At 40.3% G+C, this 15,000-nt stretch overlaps 2 protein-coding genes across 4 annotated transcripts in view; one reads left to right on the plus strand and one right to left on the minus strand.

The window, feature by feature from the left end:
• LOC137041739 (MAM domain-containing glycosylphosphatidylinositol anchor protein 2-like) overlaps positions 1-15,000 on the plus strand; it is a 204,216-nt gene that overhangs the window by 106,694 nt on the left and 82,522 nt on the right. The window contains exons 4-5 of the mRNA XM_067418352.1: positions 1-162; positions 12,280-12,418. The exon at positions 1-162 is cut by the window's left edge and continues 35 nt beyond it. Coding sequence (XP_067274453.1) covers positions 1-162; positions 12,280-12,418 — 301 coding nt within the window. The remainder of the gene's footprint in view (positions 163-12,279; positions 12,419-15,000) is intronic.
• Positions 1-15,000, minus strand: part of LOC137041735 (armadillo-like helical domain-containing protein 4) — a 281,479-nt gene that overhangs the window by 47,703 nt on the left and 218,776 nt on the right. The window lies entirely within an intron of this gene.

Here is a 15,000-nt window from a genome sequence, read left to right on the forward strand (position 1 = left end):
ATAGGTGAAGCAAAAGAGCAGTTCTACTACGAGCGGACAGTTTTTCTGCGCTGTGTGGCGAACTCAAACCCTCCCATCCGCTACAGCTGGCACCGAGGGCGAGACGTTCTCTCGCAGGGATCCGATAAAGGTGTGGAGATCTACGAGCCCTTCTTTACCCAGGTAAGAATATAACCCTTGCTGAAAGTACATTGGTATGGGTAAGGCTCTCGTGAATCAAAGTATGTCTGTATGTGTGAATGTATCTATGCCTTTTGTTTTGTTTTTTGTTTTGTTTTGTTTTGTTTTGTTTTTTGTTTTGTTTTGTTTTGTTTTGTTTTGTTTTGTTTTGTTTTGTTTTGTTTTGTTTTGTTTTTTTATTTTCTATGTTGTATGTCTTGTTGTTGGGCCTAGAGCATGTAATAAAGTTTATATATACACTCTTAGAAGAAAAGGTTCTATATAGAACCCTTTTTAAGTGCCAAAAGGGGTCTTTCTTGTCATTATTGAAACTTTTTAGCATAATAGGTTCTTTGGATTTGAGTAAAGAACCCTATGGTTCTATATAGAACCCCAATGAACCTAATGAAGTGTACTCAACTCCAAAGAACCTTTTATGCTAAAAAGTTTCAATAATGACAAGAGAGACCCCTTTTGGCACTTAAAAAGGGTTCTATATAGAACCTTTTCTTCTAAGAGTGTACTGCGGTAATGCTGTTGTTTTCCAGTACAAACATCTAAACATTCTTAAATCAAGATGCATTTACTGGAGAAGCAGAATGACTGAATATATGAAGTCTTGTTTTGTGAAAAATGCATCAAAATGAAGGGAGTTTGTGCTTAAAACAAGATCAAATATCTAAAAAATATATTTTTTTCTGACCTTGAAATTAGAAAACAAGACAAAAATACTGAGGAAGGACTTTGTATGTATTCTAAGTGAATGATATTCTTTGAAGTACCTGAATATGCTAATTAGTGTGTAATGTCGCTGCCTGAGCATAAACAGTCTCTGCAAAGTTACAGCGCTGAAAGTTCACTGCAAACGGAGATATTGTCTTTTAAAGTTACGGCAGTTTATTGCCTACAAAAATGGCCGCTTTGGACTACAACGAGCTTCTTCCTGGGCTGGTGACATCATAAACCCTCGCTAGTCTCCGCAGATGTGACTTCTGCCCGTAATGGGAAGGGGCGTGGCCTTTACCTGTGCTTCAGCCAATTAAAAAATGCAGGAAACTACATTTGGCCATCTGACCAATCTAACACCATTGCATTTTTCAGAGGGAGGGGCTTCATAGAAGAAGGAAGCATTTTAAAAAAGCGTTTAAAAAAGAAAAGAAGAAGTATTAAGACATGTTATACTGCACCCCATAAACACAACCAAGCCTAGAAAAAAAACACGGAACCACCACTTCAAAACATAATTTTTGAGGTTAATAAAACAGATGGTTGTAATACGTTTTACAAGAAAATACTGTCTTGAGTGTGTTTGTATTTTTTTGTGAAATTTACTAGCTATTAGAATAGGTTAATTATTCTAACTGTACAATTTATACTTCTTTAAATCAAGGACACTTTAATCTGATTAAAATTGACAGTAAAGCCATTGGAATTTTACATTGGAATAATAATTTTTACTATATAAATCCAAGAAAGCATGGTAAAACTATGGTACTTTCTATTATGTTTTTGCTGGTTGGAGTACAAAGTCAAGTACACTGCAAAAAATGCTTTTCCTACTTAGTATTTTTGTCTTGTTTTGGGAAAAAATAACTCAAAATGAAGAGAGTTTTTGCTTAAAATAAGATAAATAATCTGCCAATGGGGTGAGGAAAATAATCTTGTTTTCTGTTTGAATTAAGATTATTTTTCTCACCCCATTGGCAGATTATTTATCTTATTTTAAGCAAAAACTCTCTTCATTTTGAGTTATTTTTCCCAAAACAAGACAATTACTTTTGCTTGTCTACTTAATACTTCTTGTTTTAAGAATTTTTAGATGTTTGGACTAGAAACAAGACAAAAATACTGAGTAAGAAAAGCATTTTTTGCAATGTATTTAATTAAATACGTGTGTGTTGCTGAACTGGAACTAGACTTTAATTAGTTGTGGCAAGAGTAAGTGAGGACTGTTAGCGGGTTTTCCACTACAGCTCAGTGTGAATGTAAACCAGCACGAGATGATAATCAGCTCTTCCCTCAGCAGCTCCTCAGAAAAGCGCACCGATCCGCTGTGTCTGAAGCCTTTTTGCATTTGCTTTGTCGCTAAACATCACCTCACCATTTCACTGACGCTTTAGGCCGGCGAGAAAAGAGAACGTGTGTCAGTGGAAGCCTTCAGGAGCTCGTGTTGTTTTCGCTGTAGTTGTCATGAGAACAGCTTTAGTAATCGTCTCCCTCCCTGCGTCGGCTTGGCGTCCTCAAACTCGTCCTGTCTGTCTGTTTCTGTTTAACGTGTGTCATGGTAGGCACTGAAGATTCAGGCTCGCTCACGCCACGTTTTATTACAGTTAAGAGATCTTTATTCTTGAATGTTCAAAATGTCTTAAATGAACATTCCATTTTGCAAAAATAAAGGGAATGTTACTTTTAAATGTTCTCTGAACATTCCTGATACATTTAAAAATGTAAAACATCCAAATAAAATGTTTCAAAACAACATTCCATGATTGATGTACAAACACGATTCCAAAAAAGTGGGACACTGTACAAATTGTGAATAAAAAAGCAATGCAATAATTTACAAATCTCATAAATTTATATTTTATTCACAATAGAATATAGATGACATATCAAATGTTGACAGTGAGACTTTTTGAAATGTCATGCAAAATATTGGCTCGTTTGGGATTTCATGAGAGCTACACATTTCAAAAAAGTTGGGACAGGTAGCAAAAAGTTAAATGTACATATAAGGAACAGCTGGATTTGCAACTTATTAGATCAATTGGGAACATGATTGGGTATAAAAGAGCCTCTCAGAGTGGCAGTGTCTCTCAGAAGGCAAGATGGGCAGAGGATCACCAATTCCCCCAATGCTGCGGCGGACAATAGTGGAGCAATATCAGAAAGGAGTTTCTCAGATAAACACTGCAAAGAGTTTGAAGTTATCTTCATCTACAGTGCACAATATCATCTAAAGATTCAGAGAATCTGGAACAATCTCTGAGCGTAAGGGTCAAGGGTCAAAACCAAACTGGATGCCCGTGATCTTCAGCCCTTAGATGGCACTGCATCACACACAGGAATGATTCTGTAATGGACATCACAACATGGGCTCAGGAATACTTCCAGAAAACATTGGTGAACACAATCCACCGCGCCATTCGCCGTCGCCGGCTAAAACTCTACAGGTCAAAGAAGAAGCCATATCTAAACATGATCCAGAAGCGCAGGCGTTTCCTCTGGGCCAAGGCTCATTTAAAATGGACTGTGGCAAAGCGGAAAACTGTTCTGGGGTCAGACAAATCAACATTTGAAGTTCTTTTTGGAAAACTGGGACGCCATCCGGACTAAAGAGGACAAGGACAGCCCAAGCTGTTCTCAGCGCTCAGTTCAGAAGCTGATCTCTGATGGTCTGGGGTTCATGAGTGTGTGTGGCACGGGCAGCTTACACATCTGGAAAGGCCATCAATGCTGAAAGGTCTATCCAAGCTCTAGAGCAACATCTGCTCCATCCAGACGGCGTCTCTTTCAGGGAAGACCTTGCATTCTCCAACATGACAATGCCAGACCACACACTGCATCAATTACAGCATCATGGCTGCGCAGAAGAAGGATCCGGCACTGAAATGGCCAGCCTGCAGTCCAGATCTTTCACCACTAGAAAACATTTGGCGCATCATAAAGAGGAAGATGCGATAAAGAAGACCTAAGACAGTTGAGCAACTAGAAGCCTGTGTTAGACAAGAATGGACAACATTCCTATTCCTAAACTTGAGCAGCTCGTCTCCTCAGTCTGCAGACGTTTGCAGACTGATATAAAAAGAAGAGGGGATGACACACAGCGGTAAACATGGCCACGGCACAACTTCAGGAGATGTGCTGATGGCATGACATTTTAAATCTCAACTTATTTTCCCTTAAAATTATACATTATATCAGTTTAAACATTTGAGATATGTCACCTGTGTTGTATTCTGAATAAAATAGTGACATTTGAAACTTTCACATCTTTGCATTCTGTTTTTATTCACAATTTATTCAGTGTCCCCAACTTTTTTTGGAATCAGGTTTGTATAAATAATAAGAACATTATTAAAGACTAGATAACTCAAAAATAATGTTCTATTAACGGAACTGGAAAAAACGTTTGTTCATAACTTTGAGAGGACCTTGACAGAACGTTCGTTGTGTTTGTGTTCTATTTATTGATTTTTATGAATTTTCTTCTTTTTTTTTGATAGTCCAATTAAGACATTTTACTAACTAAAGTAACTACAACTTTACTTTAGTTACATGTCAACTAACTCTCATTAGAGTATTAGTAGACAGTTATGCTATGGGTTAGTGGAATAAGTTGACATGTAGTTGCAAAGTTACTGATAATTAATGCAATATCAATATAAAGTGTAAGCAATAAAGGTTCTATACAGAACTCTAGGGTTCTCAACTCAGTTTTAAAGAACGCTTTATGTCAAAAAGGTTTTATACAGAACTCTAGGTTTCTCGACTCAATTTTAAAGAACGCTTTATGTCAAAAAGGTTTTATACAGAACTCTAGGGTTCTCGACTCAATTTTAAAGAACGCTTTATGTCAAAAAGGTTTTATACAGAACTCTAGGGTTCTCGACTCAATTTTAAAGAACGCTGTGGTGTGACAAGCAGCGGGGCGAGGGACCGCGAGAGCGGGCCGGTGACGAGTGTTAATGAGTGCCAGCTGTGTGACACACCGGTCTTGTCTCGCGGCCGAGTGACGGGAGCATAAAAGGAGGAGCAAAGGCAGCGGAGGACGAGAGAGGACCAGGCCTGGAACTTTATGTTGAGTTTTGTGTAAGTTTTATTATGTTTGTGTGAGCAGTCGTCCGTGAGGGGCCGCCCGCGTATTTACTTTCGTTTTGTTTATTTATTTTGAATTAAAAAGGGTTGAACGTTTGCCGGTTTCCGCCTCCTTCCTTCCAATCTACGAACTTCGTTACAAACGCTTTACGCCAAAAAGGTTCTATACAGAACTCTAGGGTTCTCGAATCGATATTGAAGAACGCTTTATGCCAAAAAGGTTCTATATAAGAAAACATTTCTTAAGTGATTGCATAATACATTCATGTTTAACAGGTTATTTCATAAGGTATGTTCATGAGCATTTTAATTAATTAAATGTAATATAAATAAAAAAATTCATTAAGACAAAATTACTGAACTAAATCTAAACCTTTCAGGTTCCATATAGAACCTTTTCTTCTTAGAATGCAGATATATGCGTATAATAATCAAACACACAAACGTCAAAGTTCAAGGATAAAACTGTTATTCTTCAGCACACGTACACACACTCCTCCTATTTAGGCACGTTCGTTCTTTCTGTCTCTCTGATCTCGTTTGGGGATTTTTTATTCCAATTGGTTTCCCATCAGGAGCTTGACAGGCGAATGGCGAGGACAGCGAGCGCCGATATCAGGCAGACTCAGACGAGGAGGTGACACAGACAGAGGTGCCGGCGTCCACCTAATGAAATTAGGTTTGGGGAGAGGCTGAATGATCGCCGGAATATGAAAGCCAGGGAAGCTCTTAGTTGTGAGGACTGGCGCAGTGCTATCTGTCTGATATTATAATCTACTGTGCTGAGTGGGACGCCACATCAAAGCCAGTCGCTCTGTGTCTCGCTCGGATGGGAAGATGCTTTACAAGCCTCAGGACCGATGGGCCTAAAGACCCCCTGCATCTCGGTGCCGTAATGCGGTGGCAAAACACGATAAGGCGTCGCGGACGCATTTATCGCTCCCACAAATTAAAATTCCAAAGGTGGCTTTGAAATGAGGAACGCAGCTCGGTCGCGTCGCAGTGAATGGATTTGCAGTGGAACGGTAATGAGATACAGATTAATGATGAACTCGCGGCGCTGATAAAAGCTGTCGGCGATGCCTTCGAGCATCGCATCCATTTACTCATGCATTCCTCATACTTTGAAAAGTTCTTGATATAATGTACAGCGAACACGTCCTTTATGCACTGTTTTTTTCTCTTTTTGTATATTAGGGTTTAAAAGCTGTCACTTTCATTTACACTGCCAAAAAAGCTTTTCTTACTCAGTATTTTAGTCTTGTTTCTAGTCCAAACATCTAAAAATTCTTGCATTAAGAAACATTTACTAGACAAGCAAAAGTAATTGTCTTGTTTTAGGAAAAATAACTCAAAATGAAGAGAGTTTTTGCTTAAAATAAGATAAATAATCTGCCAATGGGGTGAGAAAAATAATCTTGTTTTCTGTTTGAATTAAGATTATTTTTCTCACCCCATTGGCAGATTATTTATCTTATTTTAGGCAAAAACTCTCTTCATTTTGAGTTATTTTTCCCAAAACAAGACAATTACTTTTGCTTGTCTAGTAAATACTTCTTGTTTTAAGATTTTTTAGATGTTTAGACTAGAAACAAGACAAAAATACTGAGTAAGAAAAGCTTTTTTTCAGTGTTGTAAACACACTCAAAACACATGTAGGCCTAAATTTAAGATCTGAATTGCATATGAACTTGCATTATAATGTATATTTGTCAGCAAACGACGAAAACATTGCATAGTTTATTATTTGCATCTGTTTGATTTTATTTGAATAATCATATTTTTAAATGCACTCATTAGAATTAACATAATTATGTTCATTGGGAGAATTTAGTCTGTTAAAATGTATTCTAACATGGTTATTTCAGCTAACTAAAACCATAAAGTTAACTGAAATTAAATAAAATATTTTAAAAGTTTCACTTTCTAGCCAAGTTAACATTTCTCATTTTAAACCAATAACTTATAGACATATATAAAAAGTATTAGAAGTGATAAAAACAAAAGAAAATTGCTAAAACTTTCTTATATAAAAAAATATTTAAGCAACATGTATCATTTCCATTGAGTTTAAGTTGATGTACTTAACTAAACTAAAATTAAAAATAAACTAAAATAGTGATAGTAAACAAATATCTTTTTTGCATATGGAAATATGGATGATAAATCTATAAACAAACGTATTGTGTATTTAAAACACAGTAAGTTACAGAAATACTTAATTTATTTATGACTGACAAATATACATCACATTTAGTTTATTAGTTAATTTGTGTAACACAAATGCATGGAAGTTTTAGATGCAATTCAAAGATGCATGCATTTACATTTTTATAATAAATATTTAGTGCACTGAGCAGTAACCACTGAAACATCCAGACTTAATGCATAAACCTACAACTGTGCCATATCTTCAACCATATACCATGAAATATCATCTTCAGATGCTCAAACCGTTACAGTAAAGATGGAAATGAGAGATAACGTGCAGCTGGGCTCCAGGGATGGATTAGTTTGCTAGTCCTCTAATGCATCACTGCTTGTGACAGATTTGCTCAATATTTATCTGTAGTCAACATGTGGCTAATGCAAGCCTCATCATCCTCATCATGCAGTACTATGGTGAAATGAGAGCGTATGTGCACTGGGTTACAGTAACACTCACTCACACACATGTAGAAGTCATTTCCCAGAGTTTGAGAGATCTTGGTGCACTTTCACAGCTCTCGGTCACACACACTCTCCTTGAACTCGGGTCTGATGGGGAAACTGGGTCATGCGATCAAACTACAACACTGGCACTGTGAAAACTGGCACTTGGCTTTTGAAGTGTTGATACATCACATCCCTCGTAAGAAACTAGGTTACGCTAAATCATTTTCCTGCAGGTCAGCTGGTTGTTTAAAAGATAGCAGTGAGGCCGTCATCATGTCTTGAACGTAGAGGCCACATAAGTCTGTGAGTTTAGGTATAGGGGTGCAGAGCCGGTGGTTGTTCTGTTGGAAAACATTAATGTCTTGAAATTGATGTGAGCGTGATTGGCAGCCAGTGCAGGCTTATGAGGTGGGGTGTGACATGCACTCTCTTCGGCTCAATAAAGACCACTCTTGCTGCAGGATTCTGGATCATTTGCAGAGGTTTGACAGTGATGAGATGGAGATGGAGAAGAGAAGCGGTCCCAGCACTGAGCCCTGAGGCACTCCTGTAGCTCTAGATGATAGCAGTGATGGAGAAACCATGTTTCTGAAGGACAGATCTAGTGATGAGATGGAGATGGAGAAGAGAAGCGGTCCCAGCACTGAGCCCTGAGGCACTCCAGTAGCTCTAGATGATAGCAGTGATGGAGAAACCATGTTTCTGAAGGACAGATCTAGTGATGAGATGTAGATGGAGAAGAGAAGCGGTCCCAGCACTGAGCCCTGAGGCACTCCAGTAGCTCTAGATGATAGCAGTGATGGAGAAACCATGTTTCTGAAGGACAGATCTAGTGATGAGATGGAGATGGAGAAGAGAAGCGGTCCCAGCACTGAGCCCTGAGGCACTCCAGTAGCTCTAGATGATAGCAGTGATGGAGAAACCATGTTTCTGAAGGACAGATCAAGTGATGAGATGGAGATGGAGAAGAGAAGCGGTCCCAGCACTGAGCCCTGAGGCACTCCTGTAGCTCTAGATGATAGCAGTGATGGAGAAACCATGTTTCTGAAGGACAGATCTAGTGATGAGATGTAGATGGAGAAGAGAAGCGGTCCCAGCACTGAGCCCTGAGGCACTCCAGCAGCTCTAGATGATAGCAGTGATGGAGAAACCATGTTTCTGAAGGAGAGATCTAGTGATGAGATGGAGATGGAGAAGAGAAGCGGTCCCAGCACTGAGCCCTGAGGCACTCCAGTAGCTCTAGATGATAGCAGTGATGGAGAAACCATGTTTCTGAAGGACAGATCTAGTGATGAGATGGAGATGGAGAAGAGAAGCGGTGTTACGTCTCCCTAAAAAAAAGATATGTCTAGGAGTAATAGGGTTGGTAACATGTATTAAAGTAAAATGAAATGAAAGAATAGAATGGGTTCAGTTACTGATAAATGTATGACAATATGAATCAGGCAGAGGCAGATTTAAACTTTTAACTCTTTTAGTAATTTCAAAAATCATAAATAAACCAACAAACACCCGATTGATTTACAAAGTAATATAGTGATCATAGAAAAGAATATTTACAGAATATATATATATATATATATACACAAAATAGTAAAACAAAAAGATAGAACAAAAAGCGTGGGACTATGAGCGGTGCTAAAGCAAAGAAATCAACAAAACAAAAACCAGCTAACTTATCAATTGAAGTACTTAACTATCTTAAAAATAAAGACATAAATAAACACCTAAACCAACTAAGCTACACTAACTAACAAACATAAATACAGAAGGTGGCAACCGCTCCTTACCTGGTGTGTATAAACAATTTCAAATACTACGTGTTGTATTATGTAGGTCACGTGACATGCTGAAACTATCCCATCGCTCAGGGTCCGAAATGAGCAGTGTGAACAAAGTTTCAAAACCAAACTATCAATCGGGGAAAGTAGATACAAATTGTCAAAACAAACGAAAGAAAACACGCCTCCCTCTTCCTCCAGTTGTTTCCAGGTCTTTATACAGGTGAGATGAGTTCTGATTGGTTCCTTGGGAGGGATCTCTCTTGGACAAATGATGATTGATGGGCAAACCAACCAATCACGAACCTAAGAATAAATGACAGCTGAGAACAATAAAAGGAGAGAAAGAGAAGGAAAACCACCAAAATACGTCGCAGACGTAACAAGCGGTCTCAGCACTGAGCCCTGAGGCACTCCAGCAGCTCTAGATGATAGCAGTGATGGAGAAACCATGTTTCTGAAGGACAGATCAAGTGATGAGATGGAGATGGAGAAGAGAAGCGGTCCCAGCACTGAGCCCTGAGGCACTCCAGCAGCTCTAGATGATAGCAGTGATGGAGAAACCATGTTTCTGAAGAACAGATCTAGTGATGAGATGGAGATGGAGAAGAGAAGCGGTCCCAGCACTGAGCCCTGAGGTACTCCAGTAGCTCTAGATGATAGCAGTGATGGAGAAACCATGTTTCTAAAGGACAGATCTAGTGATGAGATGGAGATGGAGAAGAGAAGCGGTCCCAGCACTGAGCCCTGAGGCACTCCAGCAGCTCTAGATGATAGCAGTGATGGAGAAACCATGTTTCTGAAGGACAGATCTAGTGATGAGATGTAGATGGAGAAGAGTAGCGGTCCCAGCACTGAGCCCTGAGGCACTCCAGCAGCTCTAGATGATAGCAGTGATGGAGAAACCATGTTTCTGAAGGACAGATCTAGTGATGAGATGTAGATGGAGAAGAGAAGCGGTCTCAGCACTGAGCCCTGAGGTACTCCAGTAGCTCTAGATGATAGCAGTGATGGAGAAACCATGTTTCTGAAGGACAGATCTAGTGATGAGATGGAGATGGAGAAGAGAAGCGGTCTCAGCACTGAGCCCTGAGGCACTCCAGCAGCTCTAGATGATAGCAGTGATGGAGAAACCATGTTTCTGAAGGACAGATCTAGTGATGAGATGTAGATGGAGAAGAGAAGCGGTCTCAGCACTGAGCCCTGAGGTACTCCAGTAGCTCTAGATGATAGCAGTGATGGAGAAACCATGTTTCTGAAGGACAGATCTAGTGATGAGATGGAGAAGGAGAAGAGAAGCGGTCCCAGCACTGAGCCCTGAGGCACTCCAGTAGCTCTAGATGATAGCAGTGATGGAGAAACCATGTTTCTGAAGGACAGATCTAGTGATGAGATGGAGAAGGAGAAGAGAAGCGGTCCCAGCACTGAGCCCTGAGGCACTCCAGCAGCTCTAGATGATAGCAGTGATGGAGAAACCATGTTTCTGAAGGACAGATCTAGTGATGAGATGGAGATGGAGAAGAGAAGCGGTCCCAGCACTGAGCCCTGAGGCACTCCAGTAGCTCTAGATGATAGCAGTGATGGAGAAACCATGTTTCTGAAGGACAGATCTAGTGATGAGATGGAGAAGGAGAAGAGAAGCGGTCCCAGCACTGAGCCCTGAGGCACTCCAGCAGCTCTAGATGATAGCAGTGATGGAGAAACCATGTTTCTGAAGGACAGATCTAGTGATGAGATGGAGATGGAGAAGAGAAGCGGTCCCAGCACTGAGCCCTGAGGCACTCCAGCAGCTCTAGATGATAGCAGTGATGGAGAAACCATGTTTCTGAAGGACAGATCTAGTGATGAGATGTAGATGGAGAAGGGAAGCGGTCCCAGCACTGAGTCCTGAGGCACTCCAGTAGCTCTAGATGATAGCAGTGATGGAGAAACCATGTTTCTGAAGGACAGATCTAGTGATGAGATGGAGATGGAGAAGAGAAGCGGTCCCAGCACTGAGCCCTGAGGCACTCCAGTAGCTCTAGATGATCAATATTTTGAACTATTTTTTTAATACTGTATATTTTTTGTTTTCATTTAATTTAAAGTTTTAGTAAATTTGTTGTATTTTTATTTTTATTTTAGTACAATTATTTTAGTATCAAGTTATAAAAAAAATGAGCTGAAACAAAGTAAGTTCGTGTTTTTTATATCAAATTTTAACTTAATGTTTATTTAATTTCAAGCAACTCAAATGTGTTTTTTATGTTTTATGTTCAGTTTCAGTAAACTATTATAACCCTGTTTAAAACGTTTTGTAAAAGGTTTTAAGTAGATTTAAGGCAATAAAGAAACAAAGTAAATTCACTCTTATTCATATGCCTAATATATTGAAAACACAAAACAACAAAATATTTTTCATCTTGCCACATTCATTTCATAATTTGTAACAAAAGTCAAGTAGTTTGCATAACTGTTGGTCTTTTAACACTTCTATCGTAACACAGTTGTCTGATATTGTCTTACCTCAGACTCTTTCGCCATTAAAACTGAAGCGCCACCTGGAATTCATATTTGCAATCTGTGAACAGTGAAGCTCCGCCTTCTTTGATTTGATTAGTCCTCTCACTCGTCATGAAATTGATGAGTGCTGAGGCAGCCGACCCTAAAAAAACCTTTTTGTCAATAAACAGAGCAGCATGAAGAATAACAGGCCTTTTTTAATTATCATCCTCCTTCTCAATGCCTGTGGTGGTTTCGGCCCTGGCTGACATGTTTGACAGTAAATGTGCTTAATAATCTGCTTGCATCCAGTTCTGCTGCATCTTTTCTATATGGAGCACAAAGCACACATTTGCATACATTTCTCTCCATCTCTCGTTCTGAGCTCCAGGGGGAAACAAAGATTCTGAAGTTGAAGAACCTAAGACCCAAGGACTATGCCAATTACAGCTGCATCGCCTCTGTCAGGAACGTGTGCGGCATCGCTGACCGCAAAGTCGTCTTCAGACTGACCAATAAAACAGGTAAGGTTCTTCTGAATTTTTTTTTTTTTTTTTTGGTTCTTTGCTTAGGGGTACTAAGAAATTTGAAATACTGAGATACACTATATTGCCAAAAGTTTTGGGACGCCCGCCTTTACACACACATGAGCTTCCCATTGTTAACCCGTGGGGTTTAATCTGGAGTCGGCCCACCCTCTCTAACAGCTCCAGCTCTTCTGGGAAGGCTTTCCTCAAGGTTTAGGAGTGTGTTTATGGGGATTTTTGCCCATTCTTCTAGAAGCTCATTTGTGAGGTCAGGCACTGATGTTGGACGAGAAGGCCTGGCTCTCAGTCTCCGCTCTAATTCATCCCAAAGCTGTTCTATCGGGTTGAGCTCAGGACTCTGTGCAGGCCAGTCCAGTTCCTCCACACCAAACTCCTCATCCATGTCTTTATGGACTGAGATGTTTGGTCTGGAAACTCACCATTGGCGGCTCAATTCGAGGGGCGGGATAAACGGTTGTCTTTCATATTCCCTCTGCACGCAACTGGACACAACAATCAGAGCAATGAAGGTGAAGCAGAGCTAGTTGACAGATTAAACATTCACTGTATCTGGTTACCAAAACTCTGAACACATCTTCCCTTCTTCAGAATGACTTCAGTGCCGTTCTTTGTTCTTTTCTCAGAGAAAAGCTTAACTCCAAGAGTTCTAGAGTTGCGGTCAAAGCTGATTTGAAAAACCGTTGTTCGCCAGCTTCTGTGTTTACTAGAAGCACGCAAGCGCAACTCGGCCGTCATTATGTTAAGCCCCGCCCACCGACTCTATACACGATGTGATTGGCCCGACCAGAGTTTGGTTTTTACAGCTCAGACGTGTATTGAGAGTTGCTAGACGATACTCGCGGCAGATTAGATTTGCTGCCGCTAGGGTGTGTCTAGATTTCTAGGCTAGCCGTGCCAAAACTGTTCCCGCAAAGTTGGGAGCATGAAATTGTCCAAAATGTCTTGGTGAAGCATTAAGAGTTCCTTTCACTGGAACTAAGGGGCCAACCCCTGAAAACAACCCCACCCCATAATCCCCCCCTCCACCAAACTTTACACTCTGCACACTGCAATCAGGCGAGTCCCGTTCTCCTGGCGACGGCCAAACCCAGACTCGTCCATGGGATTGTCAGACTGAAGCGTGATTGGTCGCTCAGAGAACACGTCTCACTGCTCTAGAGTCCAGTGGCGGCTGCTTTACTCCACCGCATCCCACGCTTTGCATTGCTCTTGGTGATGTAAGGCTTGGATGAGCTGCTCGGCCATGGAAACCCATTCCATGAAGCTCTCTCCGCTGTTCTTGAGCTCATCTGAAGGCCACAGAAGTCTGGAGGTCTGGAGCGGTTGACTCTGCAGAAAGTTGGAGACGTCTGTGCACTGTGACCCTCAGCATGCGCTGACCCCGCTCTGGGATTTAACACTTCGTGGCTGAGTTGCTGTTATCCCCAATGGCTTCCTCTTTGTTCTAATCCCACTAACAGTTGAGCGTGGAATATTTAGTAGTGAGGAAAGGTCAGGAATGGACTTATTGCACAGGTGTCAGCCTATCACGGCCCCACGCTTGAGTTCACTGAGCTCCTGAGAGCGACCCATTCTTTCACTAATGTGTGTAGAAGCGTCTGCAGGCCGAGAGCTGGAGTTATACACCTGTGGCCATGAAGAGATCGAACACCTGAACTCAGAGATCTGGAGGAGCGGCACAATACTTTTGGCAATATGATGTATACTGTTAGTGAACATCCTGATGCCGGCAGCATTTAGATGAGTAAATTTGTGCTGTGCTTTCCTCTCAGTAACAAAATAACAAAAATGAGAAAACATCAGTTGAGAAAGCATCCGATGATGTAGAAAACATCGCTAAAGAGTAGCACTTATAACACGTAAACATCTCACTGTTAGAAACAAACCGACTCATAAGTTCCTGTCCTTCTGCAAAATCTTCTTAAAATATCACTCTCTCACTAAAAACAATTTCACATCAATAAGCGCTAGGCTACCCCTCACAATCAGCAACGCTTTATGCATTATGCTTCTCAAATGACGGACACTACGATCTGCGGAGTTTATGCACGTGAACCTATGGGGCATGTTGTCACATTTCACTTTCATTCATTCGGGGTAAATCAAGAAAAAAGTATACACTATATTAATGAAAGAAAAAAACATAAAATTGCACTAGACGTGTGCAATCAATGTGGGAAATAATAAATACTCTAAACCCCAACACAAACACACAAACTGAGACAGTCAAAAACGCTTGCAGTGTGTCTCCTGCCTTAGGTTGCCCCCCGCTCCTTTACTACTACTGTTTTTTCCAATTGCTAACACACAATTTTGTAAACTAGGCTGGTTTTATCTAAATCCTTAACACGATTTACAAAACCACGCACCCAAACTGCAAAATTCCTCATTTATCTTGCAAAATGAAGCACTGCAACCAAAACTACACATAGCATCTTAAAAAACTAATTTAGCATGAAATGGCACACACTTCATTCATGTTACCAGATTTTTGATGCTTTGCCATAATACTAAAATATGTTGTTCAAATTGTTGAAAATTTTCCGATTGTTCACATG

The sequence above is a fragment of the Pseudorasbora parva genome, chromosome 15 (assembly GCF_024679245.1).
Source record: "Pseudorasbora parva isolate DD20220531a chromosome 15, ASM2467924v1, whole genome shotgun sequence".
NCBI classification, from domain to species: Eukaryota; Metazoa; Chordata; class Actinopteri; order Cypriniformes; family Gobionidae; genus Pseudorasbora; species Pseudorasbora parva.